The sequence below is a fragment of the Xenopus laevis genome, chromosome 1S (genome assembly GCF_017654675.1).
Source record: "Xenopus laevis strain J_2021 chromosome 1S, Xenopus_laevis_v10.1, whole genome shotgun sequence".
NCBI classification, from domain to species: Eukaryota; Metazoa; Chordata; class Amphibia; order Anura; family Pipidae; genus Xenopus; species Xenopus laevis.
Window position 1 is genome coordinate 167,854,654 of NC_054372.1, and position 26,230 is coordinate 167,880,883.

Here is a 26,230-nt window from a genome sequence, read left to right on the forward strand (position 1 = left end):
GCTACAGAAGATCATACCACACTATTCTTTTGCTCGTTGGCTTCTCTGTAATGGCAGGTAATGGTTTTCTGAAATGTAACTTTAAAAAGTCCAATGCAAAAAAGGTTTACTATTATCGTTGCCTAAAAAAGTATTTAGGACAGTTCTTATCCCTTTAAAAAGGTTGCACTGTTAATTTAACTTTGGTACAAAGTTTTCTTTTTTCTGATCCTACTCTAGTAAACAATATGGGGCTCCAGTACAATGGCATTTCCCAAAAAAGCCCCTGGAAGGCAAAGGCATGGTTTTGGGCACCATTCCACTGTGTGCTATCAGCCCAAGCCCTTATGCATGCCACATTGTTTTCTATGTTTTGTACATCATCATTTGGGGATTTAATTTGGTCTGAATTGGGTTTTGGAATGTGCAGTAAAATTGTTACTACAACCCAAATTCTTGCTTATTGTATTAAGCCATAGAGACCATAGAGTGAAAAACGTGTGTGTGAATTATGATTCAGTGTATTTGAATCAATATGCGCAAGCAAATTGACCAGAAACGGTATTCAGTAGAGGTCAAGCCCTGTGTCCATCACAGCCACGGTGCAGCTCTTTGTACTGTTTTTTTTTCCCTGCACACCCATTAGTGGAAACTACATTAATGGGCTATGTAAAATCTATTGGCACCAGCCTCTGAATGGCAAGTGAAACCCTTGCGTTTCTGGTGTTTACTGTAGCGGTAATAACAATAACAGCGGTAATAAGTGCAGAACTGTAGTCCTACACTAGGGGATACATGTAAGTTATAAAAAAAAAAAAATTATTGGTTGCAGACTAAAATCCCAACATTTTTCCTTTCTGCCGAATACGTGATATCCTGCCAAGGGCATTTAACAATTATACCTCTCAGGGTAATAAATTAAAACATAATTCTAAGCAACTTTTCAATATACATTCATTACAAATTTTCTATGTATTGATATTTAAAGCTGTGTCTGTCTGACACTTTATATTCTCTGCCTTGACGGCTCAGACTGTTGATAAAATGCAAGACAAGCAGCTGATTAACAGACCTGTCTGTGCTGGGGAACTAAGACTTTTGCAAGTCTGTTTAAAAAGTAACAACCAGGAGCAAATACTGTTCTTTTTCAAAAACATTTGAAAGCACTGAAAATATTTAGTAAATGTACATTGGAAAGTTGTTTAAATTATGTTTTCTTTTATTAAGCTAAATTTTTATTTTGACTTGCCCTTTAAGCGCTTTCAAAAAATGCATTCTCTGAGGGGATTCATTGGTCGACCTTATCAGAACTGTCCAGGCTACAAAAATAAAGTTTTTTTCTAATGTATTTAGTGAATATGGAAAATTATGTTACTGCTTGGTGGACGAGTCGACTCGGCTTGTACTGTTGTAGTGAAATGAAGTAGCAAGTAAGAACCAATGTTGGTAAGGATTGTAGGAGAACAGAAACATAGGGTCAAATGTCATGCTATAAATGAATTAACACCAATATGACAGTGCTGAAAATTGTGTATTTACTTTAGAAGCTCCGCTACAGTTTTGCTATTGTGAAGCAATGGGGCAGCTAATTGAGCTGCCAGTGGGCTATATGACCAATGTTTACATAGCTTTTTATAGATTCTCTGTAAAATACAATGATTTTAGTTCTTACACAGAAAGGTATTCACGGGTCAAATGCCATTCAAGGCTCTCTACTAAAGAATGAAAAGCTCTCGTATGAAATAAGACATTTTTGTCAATAAATAGATTTGTAGGTGCTGTATAAACATAGAGAAACAAATCAATGTTGGTGTTATTGGTCCTTTAAAAAAATAAAATAAATAAAAATAGTGTGTATATGTGCATGTGCCAAATCAAGTTAGCTTTACTGTGTTTTGCAGTTTGCATTGGTACCAGCATCCAACTGAAGATGAGTTACGGACCCTTGCTGGGAAACAACAGCCCAAAGGAAAAAACAAAAAGGACAGGTAACGGAGTCCAGACAATATAGTTCAAATATAAATCTATAACTTATGCTAATTATTTAGTGTGTAAAATTTTAATGTATCACAAATTGATTTTTCCACAAGAGTGCCTGCTAGAGTCAAAGTGGCATTATACAGTAGTTATTGAAAGCACATGGTAGTTATTGAAGAACTGGCTTGTGCTACATCTCTATGTGGCAATGGTATCTTTTATCAATTTGAATATATTTTTTTGATCAAGGGGACATAAATGACTTAGAAAACTAAGGATTAATCTAGCCCTTATTTAATCCTAAAATGAGACAACAATTTAATACAGACTATTTGTGCACCATGTTGAAATATAGTAGTGCAAAATATTGGTACTCTTCTCTACGTGTTTTCCCTATTGTGCAAAGTTTCCACCCAGCATTCTAAAGTCAATTACAATCTTTTCAAAACGAATGTCCTCTGCCATTTGTGCACGTCATTCCTTGTGCAAAAGGAGTCTGTTCATTTACTGTAAATGAGGTGCTCGTTGTATTATCCAGGAATCCTTCTGCCAGGCCAATCCAAATCCTAATTTGCATAAGTAAATTAGGGGCGGGGAGGGAAATCACGTGACTTTTTGTCACAAAACAAGAAAGTAAAAAATGTTTTCCCCTTTCCACCCCTAATTTGCATATGCAAATTAGGGTTTCGGATTTGGTTCGGTATTCGGCCGAATCTTTCAAAAAGGATTCGGGGGTTCGCCCGAATCCAGAATCGTGGATTCGGTGCATCCCTAATTGTCAGTGATGCGGATGTTCAGGAGCGTGTAGCATCACGATTGCCATTTGTGATTGAGCCAATAAAACAAGGGGGTTCTATTTAATCAATTATTTAGGAGGCTGATAGAAAGTAATCAAGGCAGAACTTGCTGCTAAGTGTTCTTTATTGCACACAACATGTTTCGGGCCAGTGCCCTCAGGTTGTTCAGTGATACAAGCTTTTAAGGTATAAAACAAGAAGTGAGGTTCCATACAATGTGTGTGTCAATCAATAGTATATAAGTGCAGACATAGGATGTCATTTTGGGGGTGGTAATAATTTACATAATAAAAAACATCGCACAAAGTCCTTTTTTAGTTCAATCCATAGTGTCAATTCAATTGAGAAAATATCCGCATAGTCACAGAAATACTAAATTATTACTGGAAAACCAGTTAAGCACAAATTAGGAACTGCCCATTTCTAGGCCTACCACAGAATAATCTTGATAATTTATTCTATTACATGTAAGGAAGGAAGAAAAATGCCCAATACCGTACGTAATGTAACTATCTTGGGCTCAGAAATATGTTATCTGAAAAAGAAACAAATAAGGCATCAGTACCAAGGAAAGTTTGGTTATAGTATCAAACGTTTTATAAAAAGTTTTTATACATGGGGCAGATTTACTAAGGGTCGAAGTGAATTGGAGGGAATTTTCGAAGTAGAAAAATTCGAAATTCGAAGTAATTTTTTGGATACTTATACCATCGAATAGGATACTACGACTTCGAATTTACTTCGACTTCGATTCGAAGTAAAAATCGTTAGAATATTCGACCATTCGATAATCGAAGTACTGTCTCTATAAAAAAAAACTTTGACTTCAATACTTTGCGAAGTTAAACCTGCCGAAGTGCTATGTTAGCCTATGGGGACCTTCTACAACCTAAGTCTTTACACATCGAATAAAAATAGATCGATTGCTGAAATCCTTCGAATCATTCGATTTGAAGGATTTAATTTTTATTCGACCGCAGGATTGCCAAATTTGCTGAACAAATTTTGAATTCAATATTCAAAGTTTTTTAATTCGATGGTCGAATTTCGAAGTTTTTTGTACTTCGAAATTCGACCCTTGATAAATCTGCCCCATAGTGTATAAGCAAGGAGCAACAGTGTTACAGTTTTATAAAAAGCATTTCACACTCCAACTGTCATTCTTGCCTTTTGGGTGGAGTGTATCTAACTTCTTGATCCAGTATGCTTCCCTCTGTAATATTTTCTTTTTCGGGTTCCCGCCTCTATACAAGGGACTAATCACTTCTAGGATAGACCATCTTAGCTGGGACTGATTATGATTAGCACCATCAAAATGTCTCCAAACTTTGTGTACTTTAATATGGGCTTTCACAGCTCTTATGGTCTGGCCAATATAGGCTAGTCCACAGGGACATTTTAATATGTAAATCACATTGCTTGTGTCACATGTGGCTAAGTGTTGTAACTTAACTGGAGTGCCATTTGCAGGGTGTCGCAAGGTTTCTCCTTTAATAATAGAGGAGCAGCAATTACAATTTAGTTCTATTTAATGCCAGGTCTAGGTAACCAGAATTGGACTGCAAACTGTAGAAATATAGAATGCAACAGCTGGAGACCAAATTTTTTGTTGGCATGAAAAGGGTTAAATTAAAATATCACTTTCTCCGTTTAGGCCTTATAGGAAATGTGAAAAATAGCATTGATTTTCATACATCTAAGACAATGACTTTCTGAGAGTCATACACACATGTCCCTCTGATAATATAATATATAATATATATATATATATATATATATATATATATATATATATATACACAATATCAAAACAGGGGGGTTGTGGGAGCACTCTAAAGGCTTTAAAGTATATATATAAGTATAATAAATGCTATTGCATATGTACCCAAAACAGGGGTTATTTTGTTACAAAGTTATGATCATAAAATTGATAAGCCACCATACCACGTCAAGGTAAACCCCGAATGGCGGTCCCTAACTTGTTTTATATTTTATGTGCATTTTAGCATTACCTGTAATCAATGTCCATTGAACGCTGTTTTTTCACTGAGGGCTAAATCCTCCCCAGCCAGCAATCAGGCTTTTAAAGGAGAGATATTCCCAAAACAAACGCCCAATTTTAAAAGCATAGGATCACCACTAGTTTTTGTAACAAAATAACCCCTGTTTTGGGTACATATGCAATAGCATTTATTATACTTATATATACTTTAAAGCCTTTAGAGTGCTCCCACAACCCCCCTGTTTTGATATTGTATATTTCGCCAGGAGCTGTGGCATAGCTTCAGTGGTTGTAGCACCCCATACCCCCCCTTTGAATTAGTGGTGATCCAATGCTTTTAAAATTGGGCGTTTGTTTTGGGAATATCTCTCCTTTAAAAGCCTGATTGCTGGCTGGGGAGGATTTAGCCCTAAGTGAAAAAACAGCGTTCAACGGACATTGATTACAGGTAATGCTAAAATGCACATAAAATATAAAACAAGTTAGGGACCGCCATTCGGGGTTTACCTTGACGTGGTATGGTGGCTTATCAATTTTATGATCATAACTTTGTAACAAAATAACCCCTGTTATGGGTACATATGCAATAGCATTTATTATACTTATATATACTTTAAAGCCTTTAGAGTGCTCCCACAACCCCCCTGTTTTGATAATATATATATATATATATATATATATATATATATATATATATATATAATATATATTCATTTGATACAAGACAATAATGCTCATGTGGCTTTCTGACAGTTGTAATAAAGTATAGTACAGTTATAGAATATTTTTATCTGGAATTGGAACCTTGTCTTCCCTTGATAAAGGATCTTTCTGTAATGTCAAAACGAAATAAATGTTTGTTTAATTAAGACAAAATTAGAAATCCTATTTAGTTACTGGATTTGTTGCGATTGGCTGTCTGAGACTTTCGACAGGTATTGGCCAAATCCCAGTGCCAAACCCTTAAAATCACGTGACTTTAGATCACATCATTACAGAAATTTCCAGGTTTGGTTTTTCCAGAGATTTTTGGAAATCTGCATATGCCAATTCAGATTCAGTTCAGGATTCCTCATCCATTTGGGTGAATGCTTAAGATTCTGTATTTGCCAGAATCCAGAAAAAGTACATCCCTTATCTATTGCAAAGAAATCTACCTTGTTAGGATCAGAAGAGCTAAAAGAAGTGAAAGAGCCTTCACAATGCAAGACAAACAGGGGTTGATTTACTGATGCTCGAGTCTCTGGATTTGTGTGATTTCTGCATCCGAATAGCTCAGGTTATTAAAGATAATAAAAAAAATTCCCAACTGTATGCTAGAGTAGATAGTGTATAGATATGCACATCCCATTTCCTATTACATGCTTTAAATTCTGAAATCCTTTTCTATAAGAACTTAATAACATTTGAATTGGACTCCTTTATATTTTGGCAGACGATATAATGGTCACATTGATAATAAACCACTTACCATTCCCAAGGATATTGATCTGCACTTGGAAACAAAACCAGTTGCTGAAGTGGACACTTTAGGTATGGGTTGAAAATTCAAAAAGTTTTTTTTTTTTTTAATGGATTTAGCAAAATGTCTGTGAAAGATGGTATCTAATGAGAATTTTTTCTTCCCAGCTCTTCATTATTTCCCTGAATATCAGTGGTTGGTTGACTTCACAGTTGCAGCTACTGTAGTTTACCTAATAACAGAGGCTTATTACAGATTGGTGGTCCCCACCCAGGAGATGAATATCAGCATAGTATGGTGTATGCTTGTCCTAGCATTTGCAGTGTATCCTTTATAAATAAAAAAAAAAAGGGACTAGACTTTTTTTGTTTTTATTGTAGGAGGAAAGCAATGACGACCTGACACTGCATTGTGAGATGATTATTATAAACATTATTGATTTCATGACTATTCTGAATGACTACTATCTCTCTTAAAGTGGACCTGTCACCCAGACACACAAAGCTGTATAATAAGTCATTTTCAAATTAAACATGAGATACAATTTCTTTTTTTTATTAAAGCATTCATAGCTGCTGTAAACTCTTAAACATCTCAGCTGTCAATCAGATATTGTCTGCCCCTCCTCTATGCCTTGGGCAGACAATTACTTTCACTTTCCATTCAGCACTTCCTAGATGTCACTGCTCTTCCCACATTCCCCCTCTCTCTTTTCCATTTAATTGTGTAGCCAGGGCATGGGGATGGACATCAGGTCCCCCATTCGCAGGAATAGACGCAAGTCATTATTTGAAATGGGGCTGTACTCACTCAGGCGCGTGTAGGCGCCGAACGCAGGAAAAATGCAGCATGTTGTGTCTGAACCTGCGTTCGGCGCCTACACGCGCCTGAGTGAGTACAGCCCCATTTCAAATAATGACTTGCGTCTATTCCTGCGCTCCCCTGCGGCTGAACGCCAAAAAACGGAACGCAGGGGAGCGCAGGTCAGAACGCTCATGTGTAAGAGCCCTAATTAAAGTTCATTTTGCTTGACTGATGTGATAAAATAGGATTATGAATAATTTATTTGGGTGACGGGTCCCCTTTAAACAGACAAAAACCTGCCCTAACAAATATGAGCAAAATTATTTCCAAATCCACTTTGAACACTTCACCATGAAGAGATTGAACTTACAGTAACTTGGATATACACATCCCAGTGTAATACAAAATCTTTTGTAGGAACTGTATAGTAATTGATTGAAATTGTATTTTTCTCACAGTAGATGTAGATATTCCGCTATTAATGTGTTTGGGGGAAGGGAATAGCTCAAGATGGAATGTGGTTTAGTTACTGGGATGATCGCCTTTATATTTACTGATAGTATATTATAGATATACCTGTTTTGGGTTTTTTTTTTTTTAAATATTAGTGTTCAGATTCTACCTACTGTTTTCTCTCTTATAGCCTTAACTGCACTCAAGTAAAGCGGTGTTCTCTTTGACAACACATTACTTTAAAGTTGAAGATGGTGGTGAAAGATCAGTCTGTGTTACATTTGGGTTTTTTTTCTTTGTCAAAGCAATGGCGATTCTTATAGTTACAGAAAACTACCTGGAATTTGGTCTGGAAACAGGTAAATTAATATAAATTATTTATTATGTTATTGCAGAGTTGCCCCTTAATTTAATACCACTGTCCCCACACAATATCACTGCGAGACCTTAAAATAACTTGTTTATGAAGGGCTGTTCAATTACTTCCTAAACTTGCCAATCCCAGTGAGGGGACAGCAACCCAGGGAGAGAAGTACAATTTGGAAGTGACTTAACACAGGAAAAGGAAGCTGGAAGTGAAATGACTGACTGCACTTTGACTTCGGTCCTGTTCCATGCAAAGACTTATGGCAGTCTCCAAATCTGTTGAGACGTCACAGTCCTGGCGTTGATATCACAGTTATAAATTATATTTATTCATGGTCATATAAGTTTTGAGATGCAAGCTAGCTTGCCTAAGCTGACATAGGGATGAGCCTTTAACACTGGGATTGCTACGTATATTAAAATATTGGAAACAAATTTAATGAATTTTGCAGTTTCAATTAGTATACAGACCTAAATAAAATCGAAGTATGTCCATCAAAATTTCAGAAAATCAAAGATTGACATAGTTTGAAATGTATTTCTCAGGGAAACTACAATAAGGTATTAATAAAGATATGTATTCCTATAGGTTTTTTAAACTTCTCTGAAAGTGCTGTGAAATTTCTTGAAAAACAAGGACTTGAATCCCAGTAAGTTTTTAATTTTCATTTGGAATAAATATATTGATAGTCGACTTGATAATTTTTCCCACTTCACAGTTTCATTTTCTTCCTCCTAATGCCAATTTTAAACTGCACGTATGGGATCCCTTATCCAAGAATCTAATATCCACTAGGGATGAATAGAATTCCTATTAGTATGATTTGCCTCAATTTGCAGCCTCACCAAATGAAATGATGTGGCATTTTTGCCGAGCTTTAAGGGGAAAAGAAGTAAGAAATTAATATGCAGCAGGAAAAGGGCTGTTAAGGTAGCAAGAAAAATGTATAAATGTTAATACAGGTATAGGCTCTGTTATACATAGACTCCATGTTACCCAAATAATCCGAATATTTAAAAACAAATTCCTTTTTTCTCTGTAATAATAAAACGGTACCTTGTACTACCAAACTAAGATATACTTAATCCTCATTGGAAGCAAAACCAGCCTATTTGGTTTATTTAATGTTTAAATGATTTTCTAGTAGACTTAATGTATGAAGATCCAAATTACAGAAAGATCCGTAATCGGGAAACCCCAGGTCCCAAGCATTCTGGATAACCGGTCCCATACCTGTACTAATTTTTACTGACATCAATGGGAGGCACCCACAAGTATTGTACTTCTTGTAGTGATCAGCCACTTCGGAGTCCCTGTAGTCTATATATAAAAGGAGCAAGGCTCCTTGTCAAAGACCAGAGAATGATTAACCTGTTTTTAGAGTTTATTTAGAGGTTGAAAAAACTGTATCCTCTTATTCCTGAAGAAATTCTATTTATAATTTACTCATTTTTAATGAGTCAAAAAATGTATTCAATTACATTCACCTGTTTGCCCCTTTCTTGATATTAGCTGGTTTCAGCATTTAATAATGTGTTTTTTAGTTGCTACAATAATTTCTAAATAACGCTTGTATGTTTTCTGTATAGAGGTCCAGTGTCAAAACTTACTTTCAAATTATTCCTTGCTATGCTGTGTTCATTCATTGGAGCTTTCCTTACATTCCCTGGCTTGCGGCTAGCACAGATGCACCTGGATGCCCTAAATCAAACAACAGAAAAACTCACACAGTAAGACTGGAAATTATAACTTGTTGTTTGGCATATATGTGATGATATCCTACTGATGCTGTCTAATTGGAGATTCAAGGACATAGAGAGCCAGTCTGCCCAGCCAAGAGAATCACAGCCTTCTGCAGGCTATTTTAAACGTTGACCTGTCACCCAGACATAAAAAGCTGTATAATAAAAGTCCTTTTCAAATTAAACATGAAATCCAAAATCTTTTTTTATTAAAGCGTTCACAGCTGTTCTAAACTCATATAAAAATCTCAGCTGTCAATCAAATATTGCCTGCCCCTCCTGGGTAAGCAATTACTTTCACTTTCCATTCAGCACTTCCTAGAGATCAGTGCTCTCTCCACATTCCCCCAGTTCTCTTCACCATTTAATTGTGTAACCAGGGCATGGGGATGGACATCAGGTCCCCCATTCTGGTTCACAAACAAGATGCTGAGTTGATGCAAGGTTTGCCTTAATAACAGTGTCCACAAAATGGCTCGTGCCTGCTTGTTATAATTATGAATTCCCAGACTGATGGAAACAAGATTCAAATAATTTATACAGTGTAATTAAAGTTCATGTTGCTTGACTAACATGATAAAATAGGATTTGGAATATTTTTTTATGGGTGACAGGTCCCCTTTAAGTCAGAAGTTCTAAAGCTTTAGATTAGCATAGTCACTTTCTATCATTCAGCCTGGCATGATTGGTCTGCATAAGTCTCCCTTACAGGGTAGTTTTGAGGTGTCCACTATTCAGCCCACAATTTATAAGTTCGTGAAAAGTGTAGGTATCATTGAAAGTAGGAAAAACTCTGTACCAAGACAAAGCCTATAAATCTAGCATTATTCTAGCATTTACAATGCATTTCTATTCCACTACAGTCGTAAAAACACGTTATGCAGTTACACAATTCAGTTGAAATCTTAACCATCTGTTAATATGGAAGTAGATAATTTGCATTATTTTATATCAAATTATACACAGATTATTGCCAGATATTTAAAGTGTTCCATAAATTCTAACCAATTAACACTTTAAGTAGGGTTTTGCAATTTGCTTTTCTTGCTTTTTTATTACTTTTTGGGTTGTTATTGAAGATCATTAATGAAATTCCTAGTTGATGTTTCCAGCAAATATCTCCTGCAATCCTATATTTGAATTTGATAATTTGCTTCATCAATTATGAACAATTTTATTTTACATGAATATATAGACATTGTAATGTGTAGCAAATTAGTATCTATAAATCTCATTTTAGCTGCAGGGAGCTATATTACTTCTGTTTTTCAAGTAGTAGTCAATAAAATGTTCTATGGAGAAACCACATTACGTATAATTGCTAATTTGATTTTCCCTCTGTTCAGGTTTTTCCTTCATATAAACTTTTTGGCACCGTTGTTAATGGTATTACTATGGGTAAAGCCAATCACCAAGGACTACATTCTGAACCCACCTCTAGGCAAGGAAAGTGTGCCTTTGTAAGTAGGTACTAACAATTATAAAGTGATTAGTTTAAAATGAGTTTCTTTGTCCACTCTAGAGTATTCTCAACAATGAATATCACCTTCCACAGGCGTATAGAGGTATGGGATCCGTTAATGGGAAAGCCCATTATCCCAAAAAGCTCAAAATTCCAACAAGGCCATCTCTCATTAGTCAAATAATTAAATTCCTTGAATCCAGCAAATATATAATCCTTATTGGAGGTAAAACCATCCTACTGGATTTAATTAATGGTTAAATTATTTTTAAGTAGTCTTAAAGGGCACCTGTTGCCAAAAAATATTATCCCCAACCAAAGGTGCAGGCTTAAATAGCCAGCACACCTGTTGGGGATAACCCCACCAGCGCTACGAAACTCACTTGGAGGGAGCTCCAGGTGCTAGCGGCCATGTCGATCAGAGCGCATGTGCATAATGTGCTTCTGACGTCATGTGCAAAATGAGAAAGTTGCAGATAATGAGCAAGTTGAGCATTGTGCCCCAACAGGACCGCTCTAACCAGAGAATTCCTCCCGGTGCAGGTGGCCTAGCGTTGGCGGAGGGCAATTTAAAAAAAAAAAAAAAACTGACTCCCAACCGGAGCTCTATCAGCCTGCACCTTTGCTTGGGGATGATATTTTTGGCAACAAGTGCCCTTTGAGGTATAGAGATCCTGAGTATTCTAGATAACAGGTCCCATACCTGTATCGCCAATTTGTTTAGAATCTTCTGCCTTAACCCACTCTTTTTTTTCTTCTCAGAATGACAGAAGATGCCTTTGATACTATTCGTCTTTGGATCATCATTCTGCTGTGTGTTTTAAGACTCTCAATGATGAGATATCATTTGCAAGCCTATTTAAATTTAGCACAGAAATGCATGGATCAAATGAAGAAGGAAGCTGGCAGAATAAGTACTATGGAGCTGCAGAAAATGGTAACATTTTAATGTTGTGTTTAATACTTTAGGTGACCAGGCAGTCCAAGATGGCCGGTCATAGGCATGCTGCCACAGATCACAGCTGTTTATTATAGGAAACCCAAACTTGTCTTGATGGACACACAGCGTTAGAGGGATTTAGACTAGAATACAATCATTGCTTATTGTACCCACTGGAACTGGGGAAAGATATATTATTTGGCATACTCTCTAAATGAGCAGAAATTCTAGTGTATTGCCAGCTTTAAATTGTAAATGTATCTGTTTTCCTTCATATAATACCTTATGATAAATATTATACAGACTGCCGATATAAAATATACAGCCTGAGTTTTAATTTTGTCACTGTGTATTAGAGCCTATGGAATATTTTCTCCACTGGTGTATAAGGTGATTGGCATATAGAGCATTTTTGGAAAGAAAAACACTTGTGTGCATTTTGTAGCAGAAATCCACTGTGTGTTCACTGGTGTAACTTGGAAAATTTTCATTCATTTGCTATACATGCTGATCTCACAGATTTTCCGATTTCTTTTCTAATTTCTTATTTTAGTTTTTTTAATATAGTGCCGAAATGTTGTAGTGTTGTACAAAGTGTTGTTTATCATTTACATTAGTCCCTGCCCCAGTGGAATAGTCTTAAGTTCTTTATCACATCTGGATCCTGTAGAATCAATACTTGCAATATAACAAGATTTGCAATTAATTTAATACTCTTGTGGTCCAACCTTTTTATATGTTGCTGCAATTAGCTACATGGTCAGATTAGTTTACAAGCTTATGAAACAAGGACTCAATTTTTCAATTTTATGTGTTCATATGCTAAGTTCATCCTACGTTTTTTTTTCCTGGTTTTAGGTTGCTCGAGTCTTTTATTATCTTTGTGTCATCGCATTGCAATACATGGCACCTCTTGTTATGCTTCTTCACACCACATTTCTTCTGAAGACGCTAGGTATGCAATTTTTATGGATACATTCTATGTGCCGACTTGCAGAAACAAATTGAGTTTAACCAGTGCTTTTCAGCCAAGATGCTCAAGGCTTCATTAGATATTTGCCTGATTCTTTCTACACCTCACTTTTTAGGTTTGGCAAAACTTTTCAGTATTTATATCTTTCCGAGACTAAAAAGGATGATAAGTTGTCCCTGAGTACTAGAGAAAAACGGTTGATCACTGTAGAGGGCATGGCTTGAGCAAGCCGTTTTGGGGCTCAAAATGAACTCCTAGCTATATCACACTTAAACTGTGATGAAGCTTATGGGGTATATATAGTGTAATAACAAGCAAGATATTTGCTCTTACTCCAGAAATCCAGAAAATGAGGCGTTTGCTTGCAAACCAGTAAATTGGATTTAATTGTCTTTTTTTTTTTTTTATTATTATTTCCATATATTTTCTAGTATTAAAACGTGTGTGCATTAGTTGGAGTGGCATCTCTGAGTTGTTTACATACAATTCACATTGATAAATACACTTGGGGCAGTGGCATACTAGATATTTCTCCCTAGCAGAGAAAAGGCCGATCTGTACCTATTTTTCAGATCTATCTTTTCTCTGCCTGCATTTTTACACAATCATAAAAACCACCAGGTGTGCCACTGGCCTTAAAGGAACAGTTCTGTGTGACTGGATGTCTAACATAATAGCCAGAATCCAACTTCCTGCTTTTCAGCACTATAACTCTGAGCTAGTCAGCGACTTGAAGGGGGGACCACATGGTACATATCTGTTCAGTGAGTTTGCATTTGATCAATTGATTGAGCATTCAGCTCAGATTCAAAAGCAACAGATATGACCCATGTGCCCCCCCCCTCAAGTCTCTGGTTACTGCCTGGTAACCAGTCAGTGTAAACCAAGAGAGCTGAAAAGCAGGAAGTAGTGTTCTGGCTATTGTATTAAACATCCAGTCACTCTATCCTTTATAGACTACATTTTTGGCTAACTACTAATTAGAAACATTTTTTATTTTGCATAGCCTATCTATTTATCCAGTTTTTATTTTTACACGAACAATTCCTTTAAAAAAAAAAAAAAAAAAAAAAGGAAAGCTACTGAAGCAGATTATTGGCAATGGATTATCCATAGTGCAAGCTATAAGACTATATTTATTCTGTAGGATGTTGTACCATACATGACTAAACATCTCTAGAAGCTCTATCTGTTTATTTATTATAGCAGCTGCCATATTAGCTTGGTGTGACTTCACTTCCTGCTTGAGTCTCTCCCTGCTCTGGACTCAGATTACAACAGGGAGGAGGGAGGGGGAGAGAGCCAACTGAGCATGCTCAAGCCCTAGAGGTTTATGCTGAAAACAGGAAGTCTGATACAGAAGCCCATGTGTACACAATAAAAGGAAAGAAATGCAGTGTTTCTTTGGACAGAGGACTCAGAGCAGCATTACTTTGAGGGTATACTGGTGTTTTTATGTAGACCTTTCTGATAAAGCTTACTTAGTTTTAAGCTTTCCTTCTCCTTTAAAGGCTCTTAAACACAGGTGTTTTCATGTGTTTTAGAAACAGGTTTGAGCGCACTTACACATTAGCAAATTAACTAATTCCATTATATTCTGCCGGGTTGTATTCATGAGTATTCAGAGTTGCATTTTACTCCATTTTATGTTCCATCTGTTTGTTTTTTTACATTCTGAAATCTAAAATCAATGATTGCATTTTTAAAAAAACGCAATCTATGTATTTTTTATGCTCAGCATGTGTTTGTAAACACATAAAAAAGCCCATGTGTAAGAGCCCTAATCCTGGAGTTTTTTTTGTTTTTTTTGCCAAATATTGATTGTTGTGTTTAACTCTGAACAGGCAATCATTCCTGGGGAATTTATTCCGACTCGGACACTGCTGTGAGTGCTACTCAAGCATCCAATCAACCTTTTTCGGAGCTGCCATGTCCTGAAGAAAAAATTAAAGCAACAGTTACCCAAATTACTATGGCTCTGGGTGGATTAAAAAATATTTTCACTCCTCTTCTTTTTCGGGGACTCCTGTCATTTCTCACTTGGTGGATTGCAGCTTGTCTTTTTTCTACAAGCTTGTTTGGGTTATTCTATCACCAGTATCTGATTGTGGCATGATACAAACATTATGATCCTATCATGCAAAAAGGTCCAAAAACTAGACCTGATGCTATAATGGCACGAACACTTGCCTGAACTTATCAGCAGCATTATGTCTTGTTGCAATGTTTTCTCTGTCTTCTCAGGGTAAATATTGTACAAAATTACTGTTGTGAACTTAATTTTCGTTACCTCAGAGGAAGAAAACTGACCGCTGATCACTCCTACTTAATATCATTTTTTTAAAATCCGTCCTAGGGGAATATCAGTTTATATAAGTTAAACTTAAAAATGTAAATCCTTATTTATAACCTCCTTTATGTTACAGTGAAAATACAAGGGCGCATCTTCTTTTCTTTTACTGCTCATTACAAGATTGTGTAGTACAGGTATGGAACCTGTTAACCAGAATGCTCGGGACCTGGAATTTTCCGGACAATGGATCTTTCCGTAATTTGGATCTTCATGCCTTAAGTCTACTAGAAAATCATGTAAACATTGAATAAACCCAATAGGCTCGTTTTGCCCCCAATAAGAATTCATTATATCTTAGTTGGAGTCAAGTACAAGCTACTGTCTTATTATAACAGAGAAAAAGGAAATCGTTTTTAAAAATTTGGATAAAATGGAGCCTATGGGAGACGACCTTTCCGTAATTCCAAGCTTTCTGGATAAACGGGTTTCCAGATAATGGGTCCCATACCTGTACTAAAGAGGCTACTTCTACTTTACACAAGTAGAGGATAGTCTGTTCCCTACGTTCTCTTCTGGTGGATTTAATAATTTTGTAATCATTCATTTTTGTATTCCCTTCTAATATACAACCGAGTGTTATGCGCTGTTGTGTTCCTTTGCCAAACTGCATATCACTCGTGCTAAGGGGCAGCCCAAAAAACTAGAAGGGGTAGTTTTTATCCCCCACCCTTCTTTTGTACTAAACCCTTTTATAAGAGAACACAGTCCATATGTGAAACCATGTGGTTTAACTTATTTTTTGGTGATATCTTTTTTTTTTTTCTTTTTGAGAAACATATTGTAAAATGCCTTTTTTATAACAAGGCAGCACATCTAATACACTGGACTAGCGCTCATATAAACATTTTCTTCAGCGCATGTGAGTGACAAATCTAATGTTGATTTTTTTTTAAACTTGAGTATGTATGAGGCTTTTTTTATTTCCTACTCTAAAATAAGAGCCATACAAAGACTTAAAGAAATATAGGAAATAAACTTTTCTGTTGGACCTGTCCGTTTTTTAATGGCGACCGTCCAATGGGACAGAATGTATCGCTACTGTATATTACAGAAAACAAAGCTACGGTTGAAAAGTTTCGGAACAATTGTGTGATATCTTGTGTCTTTCTTTTTATGTGCCCAAGTGACAGCCTTTTGTTAGGTACATAGGCCGTTATATAGCTAATAATCTTGGTTTTATTCACTTATTACTACAAATACCATATGAACACTTTACTGGTGTTGGTGCTTGTGTTGACTCCCATTTTGCAGGTTTTTTAAACTCCTGAAATATATGTCAAATATTTCTTGAAATATCAAAGATTGAAATCACTCCAAATAATCACATTCTTAGAATTCTAGTGATTAAAGATGCATATAATATATATAATAAATTATAATATATGTTTTGAAATCGGTTGGCAAAAAGGTGTTTTCACACTCTATATTTCTGTTATTTAACTTTGACATGATTTTGAATGTATTCGCAACTAACACTATTTGTATTTGGAGCAAGAATAGTTGGAATCATTTAAAACTTGTATTTACAGATTACTCTATATTCAATAAGAAAATGAAATTGCTTGTGCTAATACTCAAATGTCAATTACCTTCTATTTTGCAAATATCTGATACTTCAATTAAAAGTGTCTGTTTTTGTTGTTGTTGCTTTAGTGAATATGTCTGCAGTTGCCCAAAAATGAAGGCAGTGCATTGTATTACTTGAATTTTTGAGTCACTGAAGTTGGTTGTGATTTCTATATCATCCTCTATGCATCTCCCTATGCCTTTAATTCCATCAGCATGTGATCATTTCTACTTGTGCTCAAATTCATAATATTCATTGTTCCTTAGTACAGTTATGGGATCTGTTATCCGGAAACCCATTATCCAAAAAACTCCAATTACAGAAAGGTCATCTCCCGTATGCTCCATTTTAATTGCATTGAAACGTTTCAAAATTATTTTCTTTTCTCTAAAACAGTGCCTCATATTTAATCCCAAGTAAAGTATAATGAATGCTATTTGGAGGCGTAACAAAAATTCGATTATTTTAATAATTTTTTAGACATAAGGTATGGAGATCAAAATTACAGAAAGGCCCTTTATCTGAAAAACTCCTGGCCCTTTGCTTCTGGATAATAGGTTCTGTACGTGTAGTAGAGTCCTGCAGCGGGTCGGGTATAGACGCAGTTCTGCGGGACGGTATGCAGGTCTTCTCAATAGCGTTTTTTACTCCTTTTTTCTGATCACGTCTACGTCCGATGGTGTCACTTCCGGTTTACAATGACAGCGCTTCCTGCTTTACTCCTTTTATTCTGACCACGCCTACTTCCGATGATGTCACTTCCGGTTTACAATTAAAGCACTTCCTGATTCTTCATGGTCAGCAGGTCCGGGTTGTGGATAATGTACTAGCGGGTCCGGTCGGGTAGTGGGTCCAAGCGGGTAGGAATATGGGTCCGGGTTGCGGATTGCAGGGCACAGGTCTGGTATGGGTTCCAAAAAATGGAGCCGCGCAGGACTCTACGTGTAGTACTAAATAAAATGAAACCTCTGCAAAAGAAGAAGATATGAATGCAGCTGTGAAAAACTACGTCCCAGTAGCTCCCCATTTCTTCTGCTGATTTCCAGAGCTTGCTCTGCTTGGTGTTATTACAGTATACACAATATAACATCATTCAAGGCTGATTAGTGATTCATTCAGATTAATATTACATGGCAACATTAAAAAACTGCTTTGCTTTATAAATAAACGTTAACATTTTTTTTCTACAGCAGAAGTGACATCATGTTTGGTAATGTTATGATGGTTTTAGATGACCAGTACATGTACTGTAGCTTCTCAACAACATCCTAGAGCTAAGTGAGCATGTGCAGAGCCACTGGCTGTTAAGACTTCCTACCAAGTTCCAAGATGGAGAGCTGCTGGGACTACTTTGAAAGCATGGATCATTTCTGTTATAGTGCTGCTTAGCCTCTGGGCTGGTATAGTAACTTCTGTATACAAATTGCAGCTTTCTAGCCACATTCTTATTTTAGATATTTCATTCACCTGCAAGCCCATGTTCAAACTTTTTGCACTAAATGCCATAACTTTCTAGGATGTCATTTTACAGGTATGGGACCTGCTATCCTGAATGCCCAGTACTGGATTTTCATGTATAATGGTTAGGGATGGGCACATTTTTTTGCCTTGTTTTGCTGTGGAAATGACGCTCATAGACTCGCATGGCATCGTGCGACAAAAATAAAAGACGCGTGTCAAAAAAATTCACCGCGCAACAATTTTTTTGACGCCCATAGACTAAAATGGGCGTTGGTGACATTTCACAGGCAGCAAATTTTTGGCGAAACGAAACGGGTCAAATTCGCCCATCCCTAATAATGGTCTTTCCCTAATTTACATCTCCATTTTGTCTGCTAAAAGAAATCTTTTAAATATTAATTAAAATCAATATGATTGTGTTACCTTCAATACTGTTTTATTATTACAGAGAAAAAGATAATAATTTTTAAATATTTCAATGATTTGATTTAAATGGAATCTAGGAGAGATGGGCTATTCAGAGATTTCTGAATAATGGGTTTTCAGATAATGGATCCCATGCCTCTTCTAAGAGAAACTGAATTAAACCCATTATCCAGAAAGCTTCAAATTACAGAAAGGATGTCTCCCATAGACTCCATCCAAATAATCCAAATTTTTAAAAATGATTTCCTTTTTCTCTGTAATAATAAAACAGAACCTTGTACTTGATCCCAACGAAGATATAATTAATCCTTATTGGAGACAAAACCAGTCTATTGGGTTTAATGTTTACATGATTTTCTAGTAGACTTAAGCTGGCCATAGACGCAAAGATCTGATCATACGAATCGAGGATTTGTACGATTTTCGAACAGTGTGTGGAGAGTCCCGACATTTTTCGTCCGGCGGAGATCGGTCGTTTGGTCGATCGGACAGGTTAGAAAATTTCTGTTGGCTGCCGATAATATCTCTGCGTGTATTGCCGATCGTACGATTTTCAGTGGGAGACTGTCACTAGCTTTGGTTGGACATAGATATCGTACGATTGCTGTCAGGGGCAGAACATTGCTGATCTGTTCTTTAACTAATCTGACTGGTAAGACTTTGATCTGAATGGTTAGTGGTGGGTCGGGAGATGGGAAAGTCCGATCGTACGATGATTCGTACGATCGGATCTTTACATCTATGGCCAGCTTTAAGGTATGAAGATCGGAATTACCGAAAGATCCATTATCCATAAAACTCCAGGCCCCGAGAATTCTGGATAACAGGTCCCATATCTGTACTACCAGAAATATTATCTGTGGAAATGAAGTAGGAGATCTGAGTAGAATTGCATTGCTTCAAGTAGGCATCACATTGCTAAATTCTGGTCATTCCTGGTTTAGAGATTCAGCAGCCTGGCTCACTGAACAGCTACTACGAAACAGCAGAGGATAAATGAAGTAAATATATTTTTAAAATAGAAAAATTATAAAAAATTATAATGAACGATGTATTAAAAAACTAAACCAAAAAATACATAGTTTTGAAGGTAAGCTACCCCTCTAAGAACTCTGCTGCCTTTGTAAAGATCCAACACTAGAAATATGTTATTTATTCAAAGCATAACCTACTCTATTCTGATCAGGTTTAACTCGTGGAAAGCTGATTCAAATAAAATGTAAAATAATATTTTATTTTTGCTGCTATGCCGGGGAAAATTATGTTTGTTTGTTTTTTTCCTTCAGTGCTGTTGGATTTAAACTTATCCACGTGCCTCATGCAGGCAAAGAATAGAAGTGCAATTGTTTAAGGTGTATTTGAGGCCGAGAAAAATACACTGATGCAGCTACATTTCTAGCAGCTTTATCGAGGGGAAAAAAAAAAATCTCCTTTCTACTAGGAATGCACCGAATCCACTATTTTGGATTCGAACCCCCGGATCCTTCGCGAAAGATTCGGCCGAACCAAATCCGAGCCATAATTTGCATATGCTAATTAAGGTTGGGAATGGGAAAAATGTTTTACTTCCTTAGTTTAAAAGTCACACGATTTCCCTCCCTGCCCCTAATTTGCATATGCAAATTCGGGTTTGGCTGGGCAGAAGGATTCTTCCGAATCCTGCTGAAAACGTCAGAATCCCGAACCGAATCCTGGATTCGGTGCATCCCTACTTTCTACTATACACCATGACCTCATAAGGAAGGTTAACTGGATTAGAGTCATGGAACATATAAGATCCCGATTACAAGAGAGAACATATGAAGGTTGTGAATTTGGCTCTCTTGGGGGGGTTCTTGGATCACAGAGATTATTGATTGATAATCTAAATAACCTGAAGATCCCTTCCCACCCACATAGGTTTATTATGTTCGTGGGTTAAGTGTATAATCGCTTACTATTATTGATGGGCGAATTTCTCCCTTTTTGCTTCACTGAAAAATTCGCAAATTTCCCACGAAATGGAGATAAATTTGCAAAACTCAAAAATTAATGCCCGCGTCAATTTTGATGCTGGCATTAAAGTCAATGGGCGGTTGAATAGTGTTGCGCGACGGTTTTGACAAAAGTGACTTTTCCAGCGTGCGTCTTAAAAATGTTTGACAAATTTTCGCGGGAGTTTCCACAAATTTATTTGCCGGCAGCGAAACATGGAAATTCGATGTGAATTTGCTTCTGACAAATTTATTTGCCCATCACTACAGTACTTACCATAATGAAGACGTCCTAAACTGTAATATTAAAACTTTGAAGTGAAACAAATTATTAAAGTTGTTTAGTGGGAGCACTTACCGGACACTGGGCTCAGCGTGCTGCACATAGGGTTGCCACCTTTTCTGGAAAAAAATACCGGCCTTCCTATATACTTATCTTTTTTCCCTATTAAATAACATTGGGATCAACCATCATTTTTACCGGCCAGGCCAGTAAAATACCGGCCAGGTGGTAACCCTAGCTGCACAACCCGCCGCCTGATGAAGTGGCAGGACGCCACGAAACGCGTTAAGCGGGCAGCCAGGGTCCACACTTTGCTGTTGTAACTTGAATTTTTATGTATATTAAATAAACTTCGGTTTCTTTATATTATTTTTATACTGGTCTCCTCAGTGCTCCGCTGTTTTTGCTCTTTTCCTGGAATGAAACTTTGAAAGTTGAAAAAGAGAAAAAAAAGGTTTAGAAAGATAACAGTACCATCTAACATTGCTACTGCTGTTCTCTGCTTTAGGGCTCTCACAGACGAGCGTTTTTACCTGCACTCCCCTGCGTTCCGTTTTTCTGCATTCAGCCGCAGGGGAGCACAGTAATAGACGCATTACATTTTTTCCAATGGGGCTGTACTCACACAGGCGCGTGTAGGCGCCGAACGCAGGAAAAATGCAGCATGTTGCGTCTCAACCTGCGTTCGGCGCCTACACGCGCCTGTGTGAGTACAGCCCCATTGGAAAAAATTTAATGCGTCTATTCCTGCGCTCCCCTGCGGCTGAACGCCGAAAAACGGAACGCAGGGGAGCGCAGGTAAAAACGCTCGTCTGTAAGAGCCCTTAGAGGTGAAATGTATTAGTCGATTTTCATTCAACTTAGTACTCGTGTATTTTAACGACGTGCATTTTTTAATCAGTGAGTTGCCGGGTCTCTTTCTCACTGACACCAATGGATTACTTGTCAACAGCATGAATACAAAACCACAGGTTTCAGGACCTTTGGTGTTTGAGAGCAACTTGAAAGGGTTTGGTGTGACTGTGACCCCAGTGCTGGCGATAGCTGGAGGGCTGTTATTAAATACACAAGAATTCAGTTCTTCGTGCCCCAGAGAGCATTAAAGGTGCAACGTTGCACTCATTTTTATTTACCCAGTCCTTGCAACTTGAGCATTGCTGCACTCTATACAGTTGGTGTGATGCTCATCCTCGAGTGTTGTTGGGACTGAACTGCAGTGTTTTTATCCGACAATCGGATTTGTGATTTGTGCACTGTTGCACCCACAAGTGATCTGACTGATCGGCCCACAGGCCTCTCTGCAGGATCAGTGAATACTGACCCTCCATGACAGACTGACTCCACTCTCCATGAGGCATGTCCAACCTGCAGCCCTCCTGCTGTTGAACTATAACCTCTAGCTTCTCTGACAGCCATCTAATTGAACTGCTATTCTCTTGTTTATTAAGTGCCAGGAGTTTCCACTGTGCTGTTTAACAGAGAAACAAACCAATTTTTTTCACGGGAAAAGATATGGTGGCGCCATTGTTCACTGTTGTTAACTGTTCTATTCTTTAGGCTGTCACCTTGCAACTGAGTATCTGTGGTGGCCCTGTCACTCTGTATGCCTCTTCTAGCGATTCCTTGCATCTCATATGTAATAAAAGACACCAGGCCTCCTTTACAATGCAAGTGAAATGAAGGCGCAATCGCAGTTTGCAGGCGGTGTCAAAACCTCCCAACATTTTGGAAAAGGAAATAGGGACAAAAAGATTTACAGCGTGAAAATGTGTTGACCACGCCCATTTTATTGCCACACCCCCTAATTATCATGTTCATTTTACAAAATTTGGCAAGTTATGAAAGTTTTAACACATTTCTGTGTTTTTTATGTGTTATAACAGTTTTGCTAATGAAGGTAACTTGCCCTCTAAGCTGCAAATCATTGTTTACCCAAGAGACATGTTTATCTTAAATTGTTACAAAAGTATCAAAGTGCACCTGCCATTATTTTGGGCTCTCTGCCAGAAGTCAGTTAAGTTTTAGAAACTTTGTATCTTTCGCTGACTTTAGTACAGGAGATCAAAGAGAAATTCAGGACATTTCAGTAACAATCCGGGATTGCGTGTTGAGCTGTGAAAAATCGGGACTGTCCCGCGAAAAACAGGACTTTTGGGAGGTATGTGTGTCCTGTATTGTGTAACTTACCACAGGCCTCGGCTCCACTTACTAATACACCACTACTTTATGCCTATTTTTGATACGGCACTCAGTTCATAGACCGTAAACCCCAGATATACAAGTGCTCTGTATGTCAGCACTAAAGTGATGAGGTCTTGCATCGCTTATTGCACCTGCACTTATGTCCCTGTGTTCTCAGGTGCAGTAAAATAAATGCAGTAACAATAATATGTGGTGTTTTTAAACAGGTGAGCAGTAAAAATGCATTGATGCTATATTCATACAGACTTTTTCAGTTTTAGGAAAATAAATAGTCATTTACAGTAGAAGACATTTAAGCATTAAGGCCCCCATACACGGGCCGATAAAAGCTGCCGACAGGCCAAGCCAGCAGCTGACTGGCCTGTGCGTGGGGCCACCCGACGGGCGTTCCTGATCAATATCTGGCTGAAAATCATGGAGATGCCGATCGGGCGGGGTATAAAATCCCATTAGATTGCATCCACATCTGTGTGTTGATGCGGTCCTGCGATCCATCCATCCATATTGCCTCCATTCTGATCAGATCGTTGTGCCCTAGGACCCACGATCAGATCAGCCTGATACCGCCCATCTCAATGTGGGCATATCAGGGAGAGATCCACTCACTTGGCAACATCGCCAAACGAGTGGATCTCCCTGTGTATGGCGCTGCATGTGGTTCTTACCTGCGATTTCTCCTTCACTTCCTGTTATCTTCAGAACATCCGACACGTCGCATGGGTTTCGTCGCATGGCGATGTGACGGCTCAAGCCGCATCGTGGAGTTCCTCCCTTAGCAATGCAAGTGTTTCCTAGTTAGCGTTTCTAACAGCTGCATGTCTATTGAACTGCCATCTGATGCTTGTATAGAATTCAATTACAAAAATGCGATCTTTGAGGTGGTAATCAATATTATTGGGAACCAGTTAGGTAAGATTCTAAAACCACCCTATCATGGTGGGACGTTGGCTTTGCATGTGTTTTTTTTATGGCTTATTTTCTGGCCCCGGTGTTGTTCATACTACCAAAATATGATGACTATTGTAAATCCAGAAAATTACAATTTACCTGTTCTCATAATAGCAGAGCCCCGTCACCTGTTCTATGGGAAACCCTCATTAAAATACACAGCTATTAGATACTCTGTTGCAAGGCTATCTGTTGTTTCTCCAGTTTTTATTTTATATATCGTGTTTTCATACTATTACAGCATAAGTTTAGTAAAGTAACAAAAGCTATGTGTTTTATTGTCCCAGTCCTGCTAAGGGTAGAATATACTTTTCTTGAGATGAATGGAATCATCTGTAAAAGCATGCTAAAGCTTTATACACTGTTAGATCCATTTCAAGGCATCAGGTTGAAATAGTACTGTTTTTTCACAATTCACATTGTTGTACTTCATTGGGTATCCAGCAAAGCAATCACACAAGTTGCTAATATAATTCCCTTATTCCCTGTTTGATGCCAAAGCAATTGCCTTTTTTTAAAAAAAAAAAAAAGAAGTAACAGTTACAGCCAGACCTTATGCAGAGCTACTGTTCTCTATTCACTTACTACTACTAGTGATGGTTGAATCTGTCTCGTTTCACTTTGCCAGAAAATTTCCGAAGCTGCGGAAAAATTAACGAAACGGCAAAAAATTCATGAAACGCATTGAAGTCAATGAGCGTCCGAATAACTTTGACGCACAACAATTTTGATGCGCACGACAATTCTGACACGCAAAAAAAATCTTTTGTCACAGCAAATTTTTCCCCAGCGAATTTTAGCAGGAGTGAAATTCGTTTTAGAAGTGTGGAACTTCGTTGTGAAACTACTGGAAATGTTCCCAAATTTCCTATTTCTATGACTTCCCTATTACCTAAGAAGACATATTTTATTCATATCAGCTCACCCACAAATGACTGATTTCCTTGGTAGAAGCTGCTGGAGTTAAATATTAGCAATGTTACGCTCTTTTCCATATTTTTTAACAAACAAACGTAATGTTTTTATTCAGAATGGTCGGGACCTTGGGTTTACTGGATTAAAGCCCCCATACACTGCTGATAAAAGCTGCCAGAGACAGACCCGAGTCGGCAGTTTATGGGCCAGTGCATGGGGCCATCCGACAGTCCAAATTTGTTTTTTTTTTGTCATTATATAAGTTTTTTTTTAGATAAAATTGATAAATTTCAAGTATGTTTCATATTTGGTACCTAAAACAAAGTCAATGGGGGTTGATATGGGTAAAATGTAAGCGCTTTTGAGTTTTAGATTTTCAGATTTAGGATTCAGAATTACACAAATTTAAATTTTGAAAAACAGGCCACTACCTGTTTTCTCGTTCCATAGATACGCACAAGGCACTGTAGTCACTAGATCTCCAATAAGGATTAATCATATCTTAGTTGGGATCAAGTACAAGGTACTGTTATATTATTACAGAGAAAAAGAAAATATCTAAGAATCGGAATTAGCTGATTAAAATTAAGTCTATGGTAGATTGCCTTCACGTAATTTGGAACTTTTTGTATAACGGATCCCATACCTGTATTGTCATTTAAATAAGCCATCTTGATGCTCGCTGCTTCCCGTTTGACGTGTGTGCTGCTGTGTGCTTCCTTTTATACTCAGTACTACGTGTGATGTCACCGCCCAATTCTCCCTGCACAACATACATCTATTTCCTCATATATCCTGGTTGCGCTTCTTGTCTGATTATCTGTTCTTAGACCCTTGCCTGTCCCTGACTTTGCTCATTTGCTGCCTGTACCGACTTTAGCCTGTTTTTGACCAATCATTCGGATCCTGACTTTTTACTGCATTATTGATGGGTTATGACCTCGGCCTGCAACCGCGACTACACCTCTGTCTCCTGATTCCATACTGGACTTTCGGTTTGATATTGACCTCGGCCTGTCCCTCAACTGCGCTTCTTTTTCCCTGTCCTCCCTGTAATCCGTTACGGTTCCCTTGTCTGCCCAGAACTTTTGCCCTTGGTCTCTCACCTGGTGGTAGTGGAGGGCAACTCAAAAGTTTATAGGCA

At 37.6% G+C, this 26,230-nt stretch overlaps 1 protein-coding gene across 8 annotated transcripts in view; it reads left to right on the forward strand.

Annotated features, from left to right (window-relative positions):
• The window catches only part of LOC108707238 (transmembrane protein 161B), a 23,758-nt gene extending 8,398 nt beyond the window's left edge, over positions 1-15,360 (forward strand). For all 8 annotated transcript variants that reach the window (XM_018244386.2, XM_018244383.2, XM_018244388.2 and 5 more), the window contains 11 exons: positions 1-57; positions 1,881-1,967; positions 6,191-6,288; positions 6,385-6,541; positions 7,682-7,833; positions 8,430-8,490; positions 9,431-9,571; positions 10,930-11,043; positions 11,808-11,982; positions 12,844-12,940; positions 14,803-15,360. The exon at positions 1-57 is cut by the window's left edge and continues 47 nt beyond it. In XM_018244386.2, the coding sequence (XP_018099875.1) occupies positions 1-57; positions 1,881-1,967; positions 6,191-6,288; positions 6,385-6,541; positions 7,682-7,833; positions 8,430-8,490; positions 9,431-9,571; positions 10,930-11,043; positions 11,808-11,982; positions 12,844-12,940; positions 14,803-15,074 (1,411 nt within the window). In that variant the 3' untranslated portion in view covers positions 15,075-15,360. The remainder of the gene's footprint in view (positions 58-1,880; positions 1,968-6,190; positions 6,289-6,384; positions 6,542-7,681; positions 7,834-8,429; positions 8,491-9,430; positions 9,572-10,929; positions 11,044-11,807; positions 11,983-12,843; positions 12,941-14,802) is intronic.
• The last annotated feature ends 10,870 nt before the right edge of the window (positions 15,361-26,230 follow it).